This window comes from Hemiscyllium ocellatum, chromosome 11 (assembly GCF_020745735.1).
Source record: "Hemiscyllium ocellatum isolate sHemOce1 chromosome 11, sHemOce1.pat.X.cur, whole genome shotgun sequence".
Taxonomy (NCBI): Eukaryota; Metazoa; Chordata; class Chondrichthyes; order Orectolobiformes; family Hemiscylliidae; genus Hemiscyllium; species Hemiscyllium ocellatum.
The window spans coordinates 70578303-70597687 of record NC_083411.1 but is presented as its reverse complement, the minus strand read 5'-3'; the positions used below and the strand labels follow the sequence as shown (position 1 = coordinate 70597687).

At 39.0% G+C, this 19385-nt stretch overlaps 1 protein-coding gene across 1 annotated transcript; it reads right to left on the bottom strand.

Annotated features, from left to right (window-relative positions):
- Positions 1–5703: 5703 nt before the first annotated feature.
- hmgn7 (high mobility group nucleosomal binding domain 7) lies at positions 5704–17564 on the bottom strand. The gene is made up of 6 exons (XM_060832603.1): positions 17315–17564; positions 15070–15093; positions 14924–14953; positions 14788–14838; positions 9771–9914; positions 5704–7564 (listed from the first exon to the last, which is right to left on the bottom strand). Exons 1-6 carry the CDS (start codon positions 17330–17332, stop codon positions 7517–7519), a joined length of 315 nt encoding a protein of 104 aa, XP_060688586.1. The 5' UTR covers positions 17333–17564; the 3' UTR covers positions 5704–7516.
- Positions 17565–19385: the final 1821 nt, after the last annotated feature.

Sequence of the window (19385 nt, the reverse complement as noted above, 5' to 3'; positions counted from 1 at the left end):
TGATTTAGAATAAGAGGTGAACTTAAAGGGGAGTTGTGGATAAATCTTCTGAATTAATAAAGATATACAGCACAGAAACAGATCCTTCGTGTCCTCATCTATACCGAAGATATCCTAACCTAATCTCGTCCCATTTGCCAGTATTTGGCCGATATCCCTCTAAACCCATCCTATTCATATACTCATCCAGATGCCTTTTAAATGTTGTAATTGTACTGGCCTTCACCACTTCCTCTGGCAGCTGATTCCATACACATACCACCCTCTATGAAAAAGTTGCGCCTTTCGTCATTTTGAATTGTTTCCCCTCTCACTCTAAACCTATGCCCTCTAGTTCTGGAATCTCTCACCCCAGGGAAAAGACCTTGTCGATTTACCCTATCCATGCGCATCATGATTTTATAAATCTCTATAAGGTTTATAAAATCACCCCTCAGCCTCCAATGCTCCAGGGAAAACAGCCCCAGCCGATTAAGCCTCGCCCTATAACTTAAATTCTCCAACACTGGCAACATCCTTGTAATTTTTTTCTGAATCCTTTCAAGTTTTACAACATCCTGCCAATAGCAGAGAGACCAGAATTGCACAGAATATTCCCAAAGTGGCCGAATCAATGTCCTGTATAGCCACAACATGACCTCCCAATGCTCTGACCAAAAATGGTTTGCATATCAAACACCTCCTTCACTATCCTACCTATTCTCAAGGAGCTATGAACCTGTACTCCAAGGTCTATTTGTTCAGCAACACTTCCTAGGACCTCACCATTATGTGTACAAGTCCTGAAAAAAAAATCACTGCAGCAGCTTATTTTTCCACATCTTAATTCCCTTTTCCTTACATATATAGATCCCAAGTCTCAACTGTCTCACTTATGGTTGAAAAGAATAATATTTCAGGATGAAATAAAGTTTTTATTTTAATTAAAGGGATTGGGCATGAGACCAAAAATCAGCCATTATTGTTTTGAAGGCAGAGCAGCAACAACAGAGTATGCGGTCTCCTCCAGCTCCTACATGTTATGCTTAGCAAGCAAAGGAGAGCAAAAGAAGTCTACGACAAAGTTCCAAACACAGGCTTGTCTCATGTACCATCACAGCTGAAAGTATTGCTCCTCCACCTTCATTGGAACTATTTCAAAAACAACAGATAAGAAGGACATAAACAGAAGATATACTTGCCTTCATAAGCAGAGGTGTAGAGTTTAAGAGGGGGGAGGTTATCTGGAACTGTATAAAAATGCCAGTTAGGCCACAGCTAGAGTATTGTGTACTGATCACCACATTACAGGAACAGTGAAGCGGAATTAGGCAAAATGGCTCCTCAGTTGGTGCACAGTGGACATAAATTTATAACACTGAAAGAAGCCATTATGATTTTTACGAATTAAAGAAAAATTCTAAAGGGAGGACCCACTATCTATGGTTGACTAAGTTAGGGAAGTCATGATTAGGAGACGCTGGTGTTGGACTGGGGTGTACAAAGTTCAAAAAAACCACAACACCAGGTTATAGTCCAACAGATTTATTTGGAAGGACTAGCTTTCGGAGCACCACTCCTTCATCAGGTGATTGTGCAGAATAAGATTGTAAGACACAGAATTTATAGTAAATGTTTATACAGTGATATAACTAAAATTATGTACTGAAAAAGACCTGGATTGTTTGTTAAGTCTCTCATCTTTTAGAATGACCATGTTGGTTTCAGTTCTTTCATATGTCGATATGTGCAATCTTCTTGGAGAACCTCTTCACTATAAGCCAGCCATTAGCAGTGTCAACGGTTAGTGGTCATTCTGGTTAGTGGTCCTGCTCCACAACTACCTGATAAAGAAGCAGTGCTCCGAAAACTAGTGCTTCCAAATAAACCTGTTGGACTAGAACCTGCTATTGTGAGATTTTTAACTAAGTTAGGTAAAGCATTAAACTTAATTAGGAAAATACATAATTGTGCAAAGGTGACTGGCAGGTTAAATGTAAGGAACAGCAGTGAATGACAAAAACTTTAATCAAGAAGAAGAAATCAAGAGTGTAACTAATTAGCTAAGAACAAATAGCAAGTTTGTTCAGGCATTTATAAAGGAAAAAAAAAATTGATTCTCCAGAATGAGTGTGAAATTAATAGTACATAGTAAGGAAATGAACAAATATTTCGTTGCTGTTTTCACAATAGAAGATACAAAAACATTCCAGTAATAGCTGTAAATCAAGAGGCACAAGGGAGAAAAGTCTCCAGGTCCAGAGAGACTTCATTCTAGAATTCTAAATGCTTGCCAATGAGTTAGATGATGGCATTAATTTTCCAAAGTTACCTTGATTCAAGAAAGGTGCCATCAGGTAGGAAAGTAGCAAATTTAACTTCTATTCAAGGAGGGAGGCAGAAAACAAGAAACATTTGGCCGGTTAGCTTGATGCCTGTTGTGTTAGAATTATTGATTATAGCTCAGCATTTACAAAAATTCCCAAAACCCAAGGCATTCAGGAAGATTCAGCATTGCATTGTCAAAGTTGGGTCACATGTTATCAATTTTATGGTGCTCTTTAAGGTATAACGTTAACTGTGCAAAAGGAGAGCATGGAGATGTACTACCTTTGGATTCCAAGATGACCTTGATAAGGGGCAAAACCAAAAGTTATTGTGGAAAATGAAAACTCATTGCATAGAAGGCAGAAGATTAGTTGTATGGCAGAAAACAAACAGCACGCATTAATTTGTCTTTGATTGGCAGGATATGACAAGTGGAGTCATGCAGCAGTCTGTTTGAAGTCCTCAACTTCTAACAATTTATATCAACGACTTAGGTGAGGGTAGCAAATACATGGTAGTTAAATTCATTAATAACACCAAGACATATCATAAAAACAAGTTGATTGCAGTCAAACGTAGATAATTTGATTATGTAAGGAATAATCTGGTAGATGAAGTATAATTTGGGAACATTTGGCAGGAAGATTAAAAATGCACAGCAATGCTTAAATGAAAAATTATTTTGGAATTCAAAGCTTCAAAGAGATTTAGAAGTTCTTGTACATGGGTCACAAAAAAAAACAAAAAAGGAGTTACAGCACACAATCAAGGTAGCTAACAGGTGCTATACTCTACCACAAGAAGAATTGACCACAAGAGGATATCGTGCTTCAGTTAAAATAGGCAACAATGAAACCACATCTCAAATATTGTGCACAGTTTTGGTCTCCCTACAGAAGGAAAGGTGGTGGTGGTGGTGGTGGTTCAGAGCAGGTTTACTACAGTGATACCTAGAATACACTGGCTGTCAAATGTGGATAGATTAGACAGGCTGGGCTTCATTCCACTGAACTTAAAGAAGTGATGCAAGATTTGTTTGAAGCATACAAGATGCTGAATGCTCTTGACATGGTGGGTCAGTTCAAAAGTAGGGGTCACCCTTTCAGGGCAAAAATGAGGATAAGTTTTTTTTTATTTCTGATTAGATTAGATTCCCATAGTATGGAAACAGTGCTTCAGCTCAACAAGTCCAACCGACCCTCCGAGCAATAACCCACCCAGAGCCATTCCCCTATATTTACCCCTGACTAATGCACCTAACACTATTGGCCACGATAAATTGCCCATTCACCTGACCTGCACATCTTTGGATTGTGGGAAGAAACCAGAGGAAACCCACGCAGACATAGGTAGAACGTCTGTGTGGAGTTTGCAGTCACACGAAGGTAGAATCAAAGCTGGGTCCCTGGTGTTGTGAGGCAACAGAGCTAACCATCGAGCTGCCATGCTAATTCTCCTGAGAGAATTGTGCAACTTTGAAACAATGGTGTGGAAAGCAGGGTCCGTAAATATTTTTAAAGGCAAAGGAATAAAGGTTATTGGGATGTAAATAGAAATGTGGAAACTTAAAACAATCAGCCAGCCAAGATGTTTTTCAAATATCACAGACTTGATGTACCTTATGGTCTATTTCTGTTCCCATTGTCAGTTTGCATGCAAACTCAAACATTTGATTTTAGTGCCTAAAATCTCAAACTTATTCCATGTACACATGTACATTTCAACCCTCCCATATTCACTGTTCCCATCTAGTTCAAGATAACCTTGGCCCTCACACCCTCTCTCTAGGGTCTTAATCCCTAGTGCAAACAATACTCTCACCGCTAAAGTATAAGATCGATTGTTCTCCTCTACATCTCCTCTTAGAGGGCCTTCTCTAAGATTTGCATTTGAGTTGTCCTTTCCAGTGCTTTTTCGATTTTACTGGCATGCAATACAATACCAAATACTTGTTAGACAAGAGCAATGTTTGATGGACATCACACCCGCTTAAATGGGGAGCAAAGCACCTATCCTTCCTTCTGACGCTCCTCTCCCAAAAGTTCATGGCTCGAACCAAATATCCACCTTGCCAATTTAGCAGTGTATCATGGTTCACATATATTCTTTACAGGCTGCCTTTTTTGAATCAAATAATTTGTTAGTTTTCTGTTGTTTACAAATTGAAGTAAATCAGTCACATATTAACTTTAATAAATATTAATTTAGTAATATGAATACTTATGTACTCAGCTATTAACCTCGTTAAACAATTAGAAGTTAATCACTTACCTACTTATTGCAGCCTAAATCTGCTCCAGTATTATTAATCAAAGTACAACGCCAATCATTAAAGATATCCAAGAATTCTCCACACACAGCTTACTTTCCTCAGGTTCTTGCACCCTCAAGAGTGGATTTTTTTCCCTTTCTCTACTTCACCATAGCACAAATAAACTATCAAATTTTAATTTTCAAATTCTGGTTGTTTACACAAGAGATCTTACATGGACAAAAAGTGTTTATCACAATATGACAAATACTGACCTAAAATCAGTACCATGATAATCAGATCACTAATTCAAGCAAATCCAGAAGGTCCATAGGTGGAAACGTCGAAATTGTTTGCACTAAAATTATTTTATCCGAAGAAACCAAAACTAGGCGTTCACATCTCCTCTTAGTTCATCCCTGTTTAATAAATCCACATATTGGATATTTTAACAGGTTTCCTGTGCAATTTCTAGCTGAGAGAGACAATGCGACAAGACATAGGAATCCACAAATGAGCTATTTCACAAGGGCTGTTTTTGAGTAAAGAGAAGAACAGTATGGACTTCTCCTCTGCTACACCCATCATCTTCAAAGACAACTCCTGGTGCAAAAGCAAATTGGGGCCATTCACCAAGACCTCATGTGCAAACTTTACCACTGTTAAGGAGACAAGTTAGCAATTAAACAATTAGGATTTCAAGGATTCAAAAGGGACTTTTGAATTACAAATTTACTTTTTTCTGTACCATTTTAAAAAATTATCCATATTGTGTTTAATGTTGCATTTTTATTTCTTTTTTCTGGATTAATTGGTACAAATAATTACTTTCTTTCACTCAAGGAAACCTTGTTAATTGGCTTTCATTTTGACCTAGTTAACTACATCATTAACTGAAGTGTGACACCTGGACGCCAAAACATTCTTACCCACCAAGCAGTTAAAAATAGAAGTGCCAATACCCTTCCTTACCAAGATGTAATTGTCGCATGTTGGTTAAGCTCTTCCTCCATGTACCAAATCTCAATCCACACCCACAAGTTATTGTCACTGTTTAGCAGGCCAACCCAGTTCTGTGCACACAGTTCAGTACACTAATGATACTTTGGATAGTGAAGCAGACTCATTAGAAATGATGGCAGAAATCGGAGTTGAAGAGTGTGGTGTTGGAAAGGCAGAGCCGGTCAGGCAGTATCCAAGCAGGAACCCTCCTGATGAAGGGTTTATGCCAAAAACATCACCTGCTCCTCGGATGCTGCCTGACCGGCTGTGCTTTTCCAGCACTACATTCAATTTATTAGATGTGATGAAATACTTGTTCACCAACTCACTACAAAACTTACTCTTAAGAATATTGAGCCAACTATTGTGCTATCATGGACATTCAGGCAGAAGCACTGAATCTGGGCAATTTCTAGTAATCGATTTAATATCAATGATTGCCAAGGCATCCCCTCACATTGTATGCCAAAAGGAGTACAAAAATGTGTTGGCCAGTATATTTTAATTACAAATAGCAACTAGAACATACTTATTAGTATCCAGTAGACTATTTACTTGCAGTGGTTGGGAAAGGTTAAATGAACCAATACTCAAGACAATTCATAACATTCTCCAAGAAGAATTGACACAGGAATCAAAGAAATACACTTACTGATACTAGACACCACAGGTTGTGCAGTCACACCAAAACGAACAATGGGTGACACCAACTGGTGCACAGTCACTCACTAAAATTTCTTTACTGTAATGATGTCTTTGAAGTCATTCATCTCCAATACCGCTTGCAAAGAAACCCAACCATATCAGTCTTAGATAATAGTCATGAACGTCCACTACAAAATCTTTAGTACTTCAAATAACCTTTGAAAATAATACTTTTAAAAAGCATATACCAATAGATGAAAACAGGTTCAAATGATATAGTCAGTTATTAAAAAAAAGCTGACGGGTGCAGAAGAAATCAATATATAGTTATCCAATTCTGAGAAAAGTGAACTGAGACCATGGTAAAATAAGTGGTTTATATAGGAGCAGGATGCCTCTATGTAGACACCTCAACTGTCATGAGACATTTTAAAAAGCAAATTTCTCCCAGTGTCAAGAATATTTTAATAAGGAACACAAGGTACCAGTGTATAGTAGTGCTAAGTTTGCAGCAAAATTGTCAACGCATTCTTTAAAAACTAGTTCACAACTGTGCTACAGATCCTCTTATATTCATGAAAGGATTTATAGTGAAGTGCAAATCCATGTTTTGTGCTTTGTGTTTTCTTCAATTCTTAAGTGTGCACTGAATAATAGAATAAAATAGCAGTGATACTTCATGTAGCAAAACTTTGGGGAGGTTTTTTTTATTAAGGTAAATCATCCAGCAAAAATTCTGACAGGAAGTGGGTACATACAGCCATCTGCCCTTTTTTAAAAGAGATGTTAATTTCCATTAGAAACTTGTTTCACATGATTGCAAAGGTTTCTCTTTACAAAAATGACAACATTTAAAATTAAAACTTTTTTCACATTAGATTTCCAGGCCCCATGTTTTATTTTTTTTTCACCAAAATATTTTACCTGGTTACAAAACTAACCCACAAAACCACTGGAATGTTTTGACAAACAACTTTCTCTTCCCCACTTGTAATAGCCTAATACCACAAATACCTGGTGAATTAAATCAGACCTTTTTAAGTATGACACAAGACAAACATTGACAGAAGTCAATAACTACCACCATTTACTTGTCCCACATATCACACTAACTATGACAATCACAATTTTAAAACAATGATTCTTTAGGGTTTCATACCCCAAATAATCTTGAGATGTGGGTGTTTCCATAATTAAATTCATGCTAAAAAAACCTTGTATTTATAAAATAGTTGATAAAAATATTCCTCTCTGTTAACAATACAGTATGGAGGTATGGATGCCATTGATGGAGATGACGGGCAGATGCAGTTACTCTGACTTGGCTTCTTTCTCTTCACAGCTTTCAGTAGACTGTGCCTGAAAAGTAAAAGAAAATTAAAAACACTAATTAGGAATAGGCCATTTATAGTGAATTTTTTGTTGATGCCCACAGAGCATTAAAAGAAAGAAAAATGTTAAATTGTTGAAAATGACTTGCTTTCAGAAGGATATTGCTTAAAATTTAGTCAAAAGTCTAGTGGTTTTAAAAATCACCAAGGCTTACAATTCAGATGTCTTGCCAAAAGTGAAACAAAACACCGATAAGCATTACTATTTAGTTATAATACACATTTTGCTGTGAATTAACACTGCTTCTCATTAAATCTTGTCTATTGATCAATACAGTAGCTACAATCAAGCAGGTAAGTTACAGATTATATTACTGATGTATAAACAACTTTTTTCATTGCTAACAGGAGAGATCAAGGAGGGAGGGAGCACCATTTGACATACATGTTAAGTTTTTTTTGGAAAGCACTGCTGGATCTTGTCACTTTTGTTTTGCAAATGGGGAAAATAGTTTCAGGAATATCCTGTTCTTCCTACAGGAATGCATCCTGTGTACTTCAGAAACTTTTTAACCTTTCTAGTTCCATCCAAAGGCCACTTATACCTTGACATGCTGCTCACTCCACTGTTATGTTGTCACTTTCCCAATTTGGACTTTTGCAATTTCTCAAATTTATTTTATTAAAAATAGACACATTTTACCATGTTGTGGTTCTGTTCGCCGAGCTGGGAGTTTTTCTTGCAAACATTTCGTCCCCTTTCTAGGTGACATCTTCAGTGCTTGGGAGCCTCCTGTGAAGCGCTTCTGTGCTGATTCCTCTGGCATTTATTCTTGCGAACGTTTCGTCCCCTATCAGCACAGAAGCGCTTCACAGGAGGCTCCCAAGCACTGAAGATGTCACCTAGAAAGGGGATGAAACGTTTGCAAGAAAAACTCCCAGCTCGGCGAACAGAACCACAACAACGAGCACCCGAGCTACAAATCTTCTCACAAACTTTGAACATTTTACCACACCCAACCAGTGAAAATGTGCTAGTTATAAAAGATTCACCAGAGATTAGGACTTGGTAAAATGTGTATAGCAAAATTGTACACACATTAACACTCCACTGAAGGATTTTCAGCTTTACTATACTTTTGGTAAAACATGACAAAGTACGTATCAAAGATAAACAAACAGCAACCTCAGGCTCAGTCACTCTCACAGCTGTAGAAACTTTTCCAACCATTGTACTTTAGTAGAACAAAATAAAATGCTGCATGATTATTCAATGGGTTGCTTAGCTTAAGCTTAACTGCCAGCATTTAGTGTTCTGTTCTGCACTGACTGGAGATGACCAAATATGAAAGTAAAAGGCAGGGGCAGTAATATTATAATATACCAAGCCACCAAAATAAAATACTGGAGATCTTCTGGCACAGTGGTGGTGTCTCTACCTCTAGGCCATAAGGTCCGTGTTCAAGGACACTTCACCCATAATGTAGTTTGATGACCAATTAATTGACAGATTAATCAGCCTGGGAATCCTTGTATTACTTCCCATTCCTTTCTAATAGAGAAAAATAAACTGCACCTGAGAATTATGTTAAAAAAAAGGCAGGTATTGAAAACATGAAAGCAGTTAAGTTCTTTAAAATGTAAAGAGATAACAACCCTAGAGATACTGCCTGTGCAGATTTTGCGTATTCCCCCCAAGTCTGTGTAGGTTTTCTCTAGGTGCTCCAGATTCCTCCCACAATCCAAAGATGTGCAGGTTGGGTGGATTGTCCATGCTAAATGCCCATAGTGTCCAGGGATGTGTAGGCTATGTAGATTAGCCATGAGAAATATAGGGTTACAGGGATATGGCAGGGGCAGTGGGTCTTGATGGAATGCTCTTCAGAGGGTCGGGTGCAGACTTCATGTGCTGAACGGCCTGCTTCTACACTGTAGGGGATTCTACAATGAGCAAAATCATTCTAATTGGGCAAATCAAGATGGATCAAATGACCACTCATCAAATCAGCCAGCTATGCTCATTATATCTTTCTTAATTAAGGAACTTTGTCCAAGTTTGGGTTCAGAAACGTACTGGAAAAGGGAAGACAGTAAAGTAGCTGATATGCAAAAAATAGAAAACATTCAAATAATGGTTTCAGCAAACCACAATTGGATACAGCTTTTAAAATACACGAAGGTCATCAGCTGTGTGAAGTAGACAACTTCTATCTGCTTTTCAATCAAAACTTCACCTCATCATTTTTGGCTTCTCCATTCTCAGAGGGAGTTTCTTCCTTTGCATCCTCTTGGTTAGTCTCTTCTTTGCCTTTTGTTCCTTTTTTTCCTTTCGTTGGTGCTTTCTTTTCCTCCTTCTTGTCATTAGCAGCCTTTTCTTTCTATGAAGAGTGAATGCAGCATATTACAGCCAAAATAAAGCTTACTGTCAAAAGCAGAAAGTTATTTATAAAATGTGAAAAATTTATAAAGTGTGAAATATTTATATTAGCCCACTTCATGTTTCATGGATGCAACTGACATGATTGAACACTCTAGAAACCTTCAAATTTAAATTACATTAAAGCTTCAGCTACTTTCTTGAATGATTAAAAAATTAACGATGCATCCATTGACTCTGGCATAATATTGTATCTACGTGCATAAAAACTCTTGCTCTCCAATTGTCTTTTTTAAAAAATCTTGTACTGATAACAAACCAGCTCACTCAATGTTTTGCCAATAAAACATGTAAATTCCACAAAGTTGACATTTCAGCAAAAACTAAACATATTCTGTGAATGAATACTATTAGGTATCTTAAATGAAATGTTCAAAATCTGTAGATTATATATAGCTTATTTTCCATCAATACACAATGTTCAATTATTTCAGTGAAATTAACTCAAATAAATGAAATGCCAACATTTTTAAAAATAACATTTAACTGCTGATCAGCAGTTTTCAGATCATTTTTTGCAACCTAAATAAGGATTTGAATCAAAAATGACATAAGGGGCGGCACGGATCAGTGGTTAGCATTGCTACCATACAGCACCAGGGTCCCAGGTTCGATACCGGCCTTGGGTGACTGTGTAGAGTTTGCACATTCTCCCAGTGTCTGCGTGGGTCTCCTCCGGGTGCTCCGGTTTCCTCCCACAGTCCAAAGATGTGCAGGTTAGGTGAATTGGCCACGCTAAATTGCCATGCTAATAATGCTAGGTGCATTAGTCAGAGTGAAATGGGTCTGGGTGGGTTATTCTTCGGAGGGTCAGTGAGGACTGGTTGGGCCAAAAGGCCTGTTTCCACACTGTAGGGAATCTAATCTCATAGCTCTCAATTTCTTCACAATTACTTTTACATTGTGAGCTTAAGACAAACAACTATTTTTATTGGCATTTACAAAAGGTAGTGGCGCACAAGAAATGGATGTCAAACAGAAAGGAAATCTTTTTTAGAAATTTTAGAAATAAACATCATGGACCAAAAAACATGTCCCAGGACGAATCAATAACAAATTATTTTAAAATCATTTTTAAAAATATTTGAGATAGGAATAGGACATTGATATGCTGTGATGAAGCGAGCTGGAAAGAGGCTTGTGCAGAGCCAATACTGGTGTAGAACCATTAATTGAATGGCCTACACTTATACTGGAAACTCAGGGTGGGTCACTCACATTACATTCAAGCTAAAAGATACTTTATCCTTCATTCTTCCAACCCTGTCTTTCCACTCCAAAAGAAAGGTCTCTTCAGGTTTGAAACTTAATTATTAATGTCCCAGATTTTCATTTGAATTGTTTATTTTAATAGTAGTGCAATAAATACAAAGATATGCAACAAACAAAGATACATAGCTGTCCCAACAATAAACTTTGAATGTTTTAAGCCGACAACAAGTGAAACTCACACCTACTTTCTGGTTTTAACCATGAAGCTATTATAAGTGCAAAACCTTTGTGATATAAATTGAAGTCAATCATGATGATCAGGTTGTAAGCTTACTCGCCGAGTTGGCAGGTTAGCTTGAAATTTTTAAAACAAACCTGCCAGCTCAGCAAGCAAACTCACAACCTGAACCTCAAACGGAGCTATAAATCTTCTCAAAAATCACATCACGTGATTGATCAGCAAGAAATAACTTGAAAGCACAGTCACGATTTTGCAGTTAACGGCAGAAATTTGGGGACTACAATATCCCAATGAGTGGAACAACAAGTTAGATTCTCTGTTAATTCATAGGGGAAATTTTCACCATGCCTTTAGAGTTCACCATTATCCTCCAGATGGTAGCACAGAATCTTTAACATCTACTGGCATACTACATCAGAAAATTATCTTGTTTTACTCTGAAATAAGAGTTCTGAATCAACGGTAAAATAATACTGAGCTGAGCTAGTTGATAAGGAGAAAGGGAGGACTGCAGATGCGGGAGATCAGAGTTTAGACAGTGCGTTGCGGGAAAATCACAGCAGGTCAGGCAGCATCTGAGGAGCAGGAGAATCGACGTTTCGGGCATAAACCCTTCATCAGGATTGCCCTGCTCCTCGGATGCTGCCTGACCTGCTGTACTTTCCCCAGCAACACAGACTCAACTAGTTGATAAACCTAATTAAGTTTCTCAACATCTCTGAGCTTCAATAAGCTCAATCAAATTTATTCCACCCCAGTTTAAAACATCACTATATTACCTAACAGATATTTATCTCATATCTCCTATATGCACTGCTGGAAATGCCTGTATTTATTCCTCAAGCTAAGTTATTCTCAAAAGGAATGGTGGCGATCCTTCTTGAATCACTGCAGCCAATGCAGAGCTTCCTGTTAAGCAGGAAGTTCCAGGATTTTGACAAAAAGAAACATATATTATGATGCAACAGGAATCATCACAATACTGCTGTCGCCACAGTCCTGGAGTAAGAGAGTCATGAGGGGCTGCTGTCAAGTTGTCATAGTACCAAGCTAGAAAAGTGGATAATATTCCATTACATACTCAACTTGTTCCTTGCTGGCGGTGGAGGTTTTGCAGAGTTACAAGACAAACTAATCACTACAAAATAGCCAACAACTTAAATTGCTCTGCTAACTATATTCATAGTGTTGTTCAGTTCAATAGAACCCCCACAACATGATAAGAGGAAGTCAAACAAGTAATTCTACTGATTAACATGGGTAGGTGCTCATGATCACTTAGTGAATGCGGTCAGCACAGACATTTGTGGAAAAATGTTACAATCACTTATTAGCCGAGCCTTAAAGCATGTTAATTTTTTTTATGGTTTCTAACTTAAATTATTTCTCAGCAACAGAGAATTAATTCTATTCCTTTATTCATCCATTAAGTGAAAGTGGAAACTTAAAAGTCCAATTGACTGATAATTTAACATTTAAAGTAAAACAAGCAACTCTGAATCAAAATGTAGCACAAGTCTTCTAACTAACTCCTACCTTTCACAAAACTGAGCAAATGAAACTAGAATTGGATAAAAATAAAGAACTTTGGCAATGGATACTTATATTGTCAAAGGTTTGTAAAATCAACTGCAATCATCCTGAATTTAATTCAAATCCATAAAGATAAGCTCATTTCCCCACAGTCCCCTTGGACATCCTGAAATTAAATTACCAGGCAGTCAAAGCCCTGATTTTACCAAACATCAGAGCCCATTCTATGATACCATGGCTGATCATGTGCTTCAAACACTACTTTCCCACACTATTCCCATACTCCTTCCTGGTTTTTAAATATGTATAAATCCATTGATTGGTCTTCAACGTACAACTGAGCCTGCGCACACAAAAACTACATGCAATATTCCAAGTGTGGCCTGACCAGGGCTCTACATTTTTACGAGAAGATCTCTACTCCTGTACTCAAAACCTCTTATAATAAAAAAAATCATACTACTTGCCTTTTTAATAATTTGCTGCAGTGTTTGTTAACTTTCAGGGTCTTGTGAACAAGGACGCCCAAATGAATTTGAAGCTCAATACTACATCACAACCTCTTACAAATTAAGTAGTACTCTGCATTTCCATATTTCCTACCCAAGTGTGTAACTTCACACTTCCTATTATGTTCATCTGGCTAATGTTTGCCCACTGACTTAGTCTCACTAAATCTCCTTGAATCATCTCTGCATTCAACAAATAGTTCACACAGCCACCATCTTCGAAAAATTACAAAAGATAACATCTTTCTTAACTTTGAATGAACTTCCCAGTCATGCTAAGATCTGCAAGTGACACTCTTATAAAAAGTTAACAGCTGTATTTTAGTAAGTTATGTAGAGAAATATTTCTTAGTCAAAAATAACAGGTCTGTCAATTGCTACAAATGAACCAAACTTCTAAAATCATCCATCATGTATTTAAAATTTTAAAAATACCTTTCCATTGAACCATTGACTTTATTCATTTCTGCTTTTCTGAAAGTATTGACTTATGCTTGTTTATGGATTAGGTCTGAATCTCTCATTCATTAAAGGGAATAATTTCATATTCGCCAAGATAATGTATACTGCATATTTCATGCATAGTTACTGGAAGCTGAACCAGAGCATATTTAAACTGCCTAATTAGGCAATACATTCAAATATAATGCCCCCAAATTCTGCCCTTGTCATGATTAGTAGTGCAACAACTGGTGCCTTGAGTTGAAACACCTAGGGGTTCACAAACAAAAAACTTTGAACAGCACAAAAGCAAGCAAGTTATGTCAATCCTGTATAAATGTGCGTGTTTTGGCCTCAGCTAAAATGTTCTGATACTTCAGAAAGAATGTCAAGGGTTTGGAGTGTACAGAGATTTACCAGATCAGTACCAAAAAGTTAGGGGAATTTGGTTACATGAAGAAGTTTGAGAAGCCAGAGTTCTCCTTAAAGTAAAAAGGAGACCAAAGGGTGATTTAACAGATTTAAGTGTTTTGATTAGTAGATAACTCTAGAAACTGTCTCTGCTTATGAAATAAATTTCAAATAATTGCCAAAGAAAAAGGCAGGTCAAAAACAAAAAAATCAAGTTTTCAAAATAAGTGGTCACTTTCAAAGAATGTATTAAGAAAGTATGGTGAAGCAGACTCAATGGTAACTTCCAAGAAGGACAAGTATACCTAATATGTGCATTGGGTCCTGAAAAAGAGAGTGAGGTAGCACACTAATCAACAGTTCTTTGAGATAGCAAACTCAGGCACAATTTGTTATCTGCACTCCTTCTGTACTGTTTAATTCTAGCACATCATGCATGAAATACTAAGTGAAACAAGGCCACTTACTTTAGTTGATGCCTTCTTTTGTTTTGGCTCTGGTCTTGGAGGTGGTGATTTCTGTAATAAAAGACAGCCATACAATTCACTTTCTACTCAAGTATTTCATTGAATAAAATTACAGTAATGGTCAAGAGTTACTTACTGCTGACAACCTTGGTGACTTCCTTTTTGGCTTTAGAAAATATAAAAAGACAGATTTTAGAACATTTTAAAATCCGTGTTTACAAAAAATCCAAAAGCTTACACATTTTAAGCTCTTAAAATAATTCAGAAAGCAAAGACACTAACCTCCTCTCTAGGCTCTCCAGCAACCTGCAAAAGAAGAATAGTTTTTATTTATTATATCAGTCAGTTCAAAACAGTGATGTTCTTTGCCAAATATGTTAATTGCTTACGTATGAGAATCGAATGCCTGTGCTGATCTGGTCAATCACAATTGTGAATTTATTAATAAAAACCAAGATTCAAGAAAATCTGCAATAACTTTAGGTCAAGGATTCCATTAAAGCATTTTGCATATATTACAATTGCTTTTCATTTAAAAAATAAACTAAACCAACTAAACTAAATTGTTTCCTTAAAAATCATTGTCTTTAAATTGGTTATGATAATTGGAGGTTTAATGCTGCTGTATACAAGACCTGATCCACTGGATCAAACACATGGGATATAGTTGAGATTCAACAAAGACCATTAACTAATAACATCCTCTTCAAGACCTTTTCAATTCTGAGCTTTACAAGTGTGGCTGTAGCTTAAAACACTAAGCATCAAGATTGGCTGGCATTATCAGATTCAAACACTTGAGGCAAGCATCATAAAAAAAATCTTTCAACTGGTTATGACCATGTATCCATTTCAAAATAAATACACAGCTCAAAATTGTATTCTCTCATTCAAAAAGTAGGCAAATGTTATACAAAACCAGATAAAATACTGATTTCCAAACTGAAGAAAAATCCAAAAACCAATACAGAGCATTTTAAACAAACTCTCTAAACAGAAACAACTTAACTAGTTCTACAGCTTTGTGTAACATGGAGCATGTGCATGAAACACAGGATCATAAGTAAATTATCAGCTACAAACTATCAGGGCTATTGAACGGTATGGGAAAGTCAGGTTGAGTAACCTCTCTCTTTCCTTAAGATTAACGGCACTGTCCTCGCTTAACTGCCAACACCCCTCCAAACCTAGCGCCCCTTATTTTACCTCGTAACAGCTAGTCACTGAAAAAATGCATTGAAGGTCATTCAGTAAAGCTCCTAACATCCAAAAAAAATCAAGAAACTACAAATTGGGGAAAAATCAGGAAAAAAAACCCAAATTGATGGAAAAAACTCAGGTCAGGCATCAGCGTAGAGAAAGCATGGTTAATATTACATTCTGAAGGGTAATTGGACCCAAAACGTCAACCCTCCGTTCTCTCTGGAGATGCAGTCGAACCCGACTTTTTCCAGGAATTTATGATTTTGCTCCCAACGTATTTACTGTAGCAACCTCTACAATATATAAATCTGTGACAGTTGTGGATGGCTAATCTCCAGCTCCAGACACAGGGTTTGAAAGGAGATTTAAGAAGTGAAGTGTACTAGAATATTGTAATAAAAGATCGGAACTCAATTCTGTAAATTTAACAATCCCAGTAAACACTCTTTGACAGAACAGCCATGTATAAATAATATTATTGAAGATATATCATGATTTTGCTTTCGGAAGGGTAATCATTTTCACACATTGCACGGTCTAGACAGCCATCGAGACTCGGAACACCCGACGAGTCCATTGGTTGGAAGAGCCAGTCAGGCGCATGCGTGTTTAGCCCTTACGTGGCCTCATGACGCCGGCTGTAATAACGTCACCACGTCCATTCAAGCTTTCCCGCCGTTTTCGGAAGCCCCGCCCACCCTGTTCCAAGACGACGGTTTTCCCCCCAATGGCTGTCCACACTCGCACCCCAAGAGTAGTGGCCGGGGTTCGGCTTCAAAACAAAACAGGGCAGACCACACGTGAACACGTCCGCCCGGCTCCTTCAAACCCCGGCGGGCACGGTTACCTGATGGATTTCTCACCACCGCGTCGTTATCGTCACGCAAGGCGCGAAGCCTGCTTTCCACCGCCCCGAGCAGGAGTGCGAAGCCCCTTCGGCCCGGCTCCGCCCCTTTCCTACGAGGAAAGCGCGCGCAAAACTCAACGGTCAAGCCGACCATTCGAATCTCCCAGCCCGCCGCCAGCGCCCGGCCGCGCGCCGACTAACGGTCGGGAGGAGAGACTGCGCCGCCATCCAGAGCCCCCGAGAACAAAGGACGGCGCGGCAGCCGATCAACAACCCCCACCCCCCGCCCCCGTTCACTAATGCCCTCCACCGACAAACGACGACTTCCCCGACCTCAGTTGGCAATGGTGGGTTTGCGAATGCACACGGCAGAAACCCATTTCAAGCACCTCCACCTCTTTCAAATGCCAACGAATGCAACCCGATACGAAGCTCAGCGCTTCTTCTCTCCCCTCCTCGTTCCTTTTCTGCACGTACCTTTCTCTTGGGTGGCATGGTGAGTCGGTGGATCAAAACAAATTTTTTTTTGGAAAGATGGGGTGGGAAAAAGAACAGAAGGTCCGGGGTGGAATGACCCCCGAAGAGTGAGTTATTCTACCGGTCTTTTGTAAAAGAAACCCACAGGGTCTTATTTTTCCTCCCTCTTTTACACACACACTAGGGGTACCACCAATGGCCGCGACTCGCAAACGCCTGCAACCGAGTCTGCTGCCCGGCGACCCGCTGACTGGCAGCGCCGCCGACCAATCGTGGGGCCGGGGCCGGACAGGAGGTTCCCGCCTCCGCCGCCTGGACCGGCCAATGAGCGGAGGGCGTGGGCGGGGTCACGGAGGGGGCGGTGCGAACGGCGGCTTCAGATGCCCCCGTCGCTGGGAGGGGGAGGGGTTAATGTGCAGACAGTTCGTTAAAAAAAAATCGAATCCGTGTTTTAAAATAAAACGTTCCGTTTAAAATACGCTGTCTTACTCCCGAGTCAAAAATAGTTCTACATCCCCATCGAAATGTTTATTAATACTGGAATTATGATTAATTTTTGGTGTGTGTTTGTGATGGAGAGGGGGGTGGTATTAGAAAGGATGAAGAGAGAAAGGTTTTTAAAATCCGCTCAGACCGGCTCAAACCAGATCTGGTTAAAAGACGGGCCTCGGTTGGCGCAGACTGGGTCACGTGGTGGCCCAAAATATCGATGACCCTTGACCGTTGAGGACATTTAAAAATCCAAGGCTGCAAAATAATTCAATACTGATGGAAGCTCACCAGTCACATCGCGGTGCGTTGCAACGCCCAGAATGTCCCACTGGCTGCACCACTCACTAACTGCAGTGTACCTGGGAGCTTTCATGTGTGCACAATGCTAAAGTGCCAATCCTCAGGCTCACGCATTGATTTTTCCCTCACCAACAAACCATGCAGTTTTAAAATGGGAGTGCACGGTTTGTGTGTGTGGGTGAGAGAGAGAGAGTGCCCACCCTCGTTCAATGCAAGTTGAGAGCCTCTTGCACTTTGTTCAAGAGAGTTGAATGTCAAACCCATGAAACTTGACAATGGACGCTCAACACACCCGATTCCATGTAGGTGAGACTTCACTGGTGGTTTCGATGCTCCATATTCCTTTCACCACCAACAAGGCAGGCTCAAAGGGTTCTTGAATTCCCAACTCAACGATTATTTTGATTTTCACAGCTGTTTTTAATATATATATAGAGAGAGAACGGAGGAATAATGTAACGAGTCTCTTTGCTTTGAAAGCGTCCTTCCCACCACCAAACCTCCCCAAATTCCTGCTATTGAAGATGATAGGTAACAAAGGAGGGAGAGCAGTGAAGTCTGCAATGCAAACTCCGCCAGCCGACATTCAGATCTGAGCGAGAAAAAAAGTCACCGCCTTTGCAAACTAAACATTTGTTCACGCAATGCAAGATTTAAAAAAGACGGACTTTAGCCAGGGGAGGGGGGTTGGTGTTCAGTTTTATTTATTTTTGCGCCGACGCTTTATCTGCATCCCGCCGTGTTCAAGTTGGGCTGTTAAAGTACAAACTGCAACATGGAGCGACATTTTACACAGACGGTGCTCCGACAGTCCTTAGTACAAAAACCCTTTGTGCAATGCAAATGTCTACATTGAGGCGTGGGGGAAGAATGGGATATTGCACTTCAACCCTGTGTGTTGTAAGAAATGACAAACAGGCTGTTGGGCTGAGGTTTGGTTGAAAAAAATGTTTATTAACGCCGCGACTTTGTTATATAAAGTGAGAAATTGTGAAAGTCTCGGTATCCTTTATAAGAAGTGATGAGTTGGGGGCGGGGGTCCACACTTAAGAGTTGCACATTACCCCATGCAACATTAGACAACTGGCAAAGCATAAGCAATCCTCACATTTTTATTTCATCGGCCGACAGTCACTGTGAATCATTTTCGACATGATCAAGCTTTATGATTTTCTTCCATAGACCGTTATCTGAAATGACCGAATTCCCACCGCCAAAATCATCACAATATTTCACTTTTTACCTTTAAAAACAAAATTCACTTTGTTTAATGTCACGG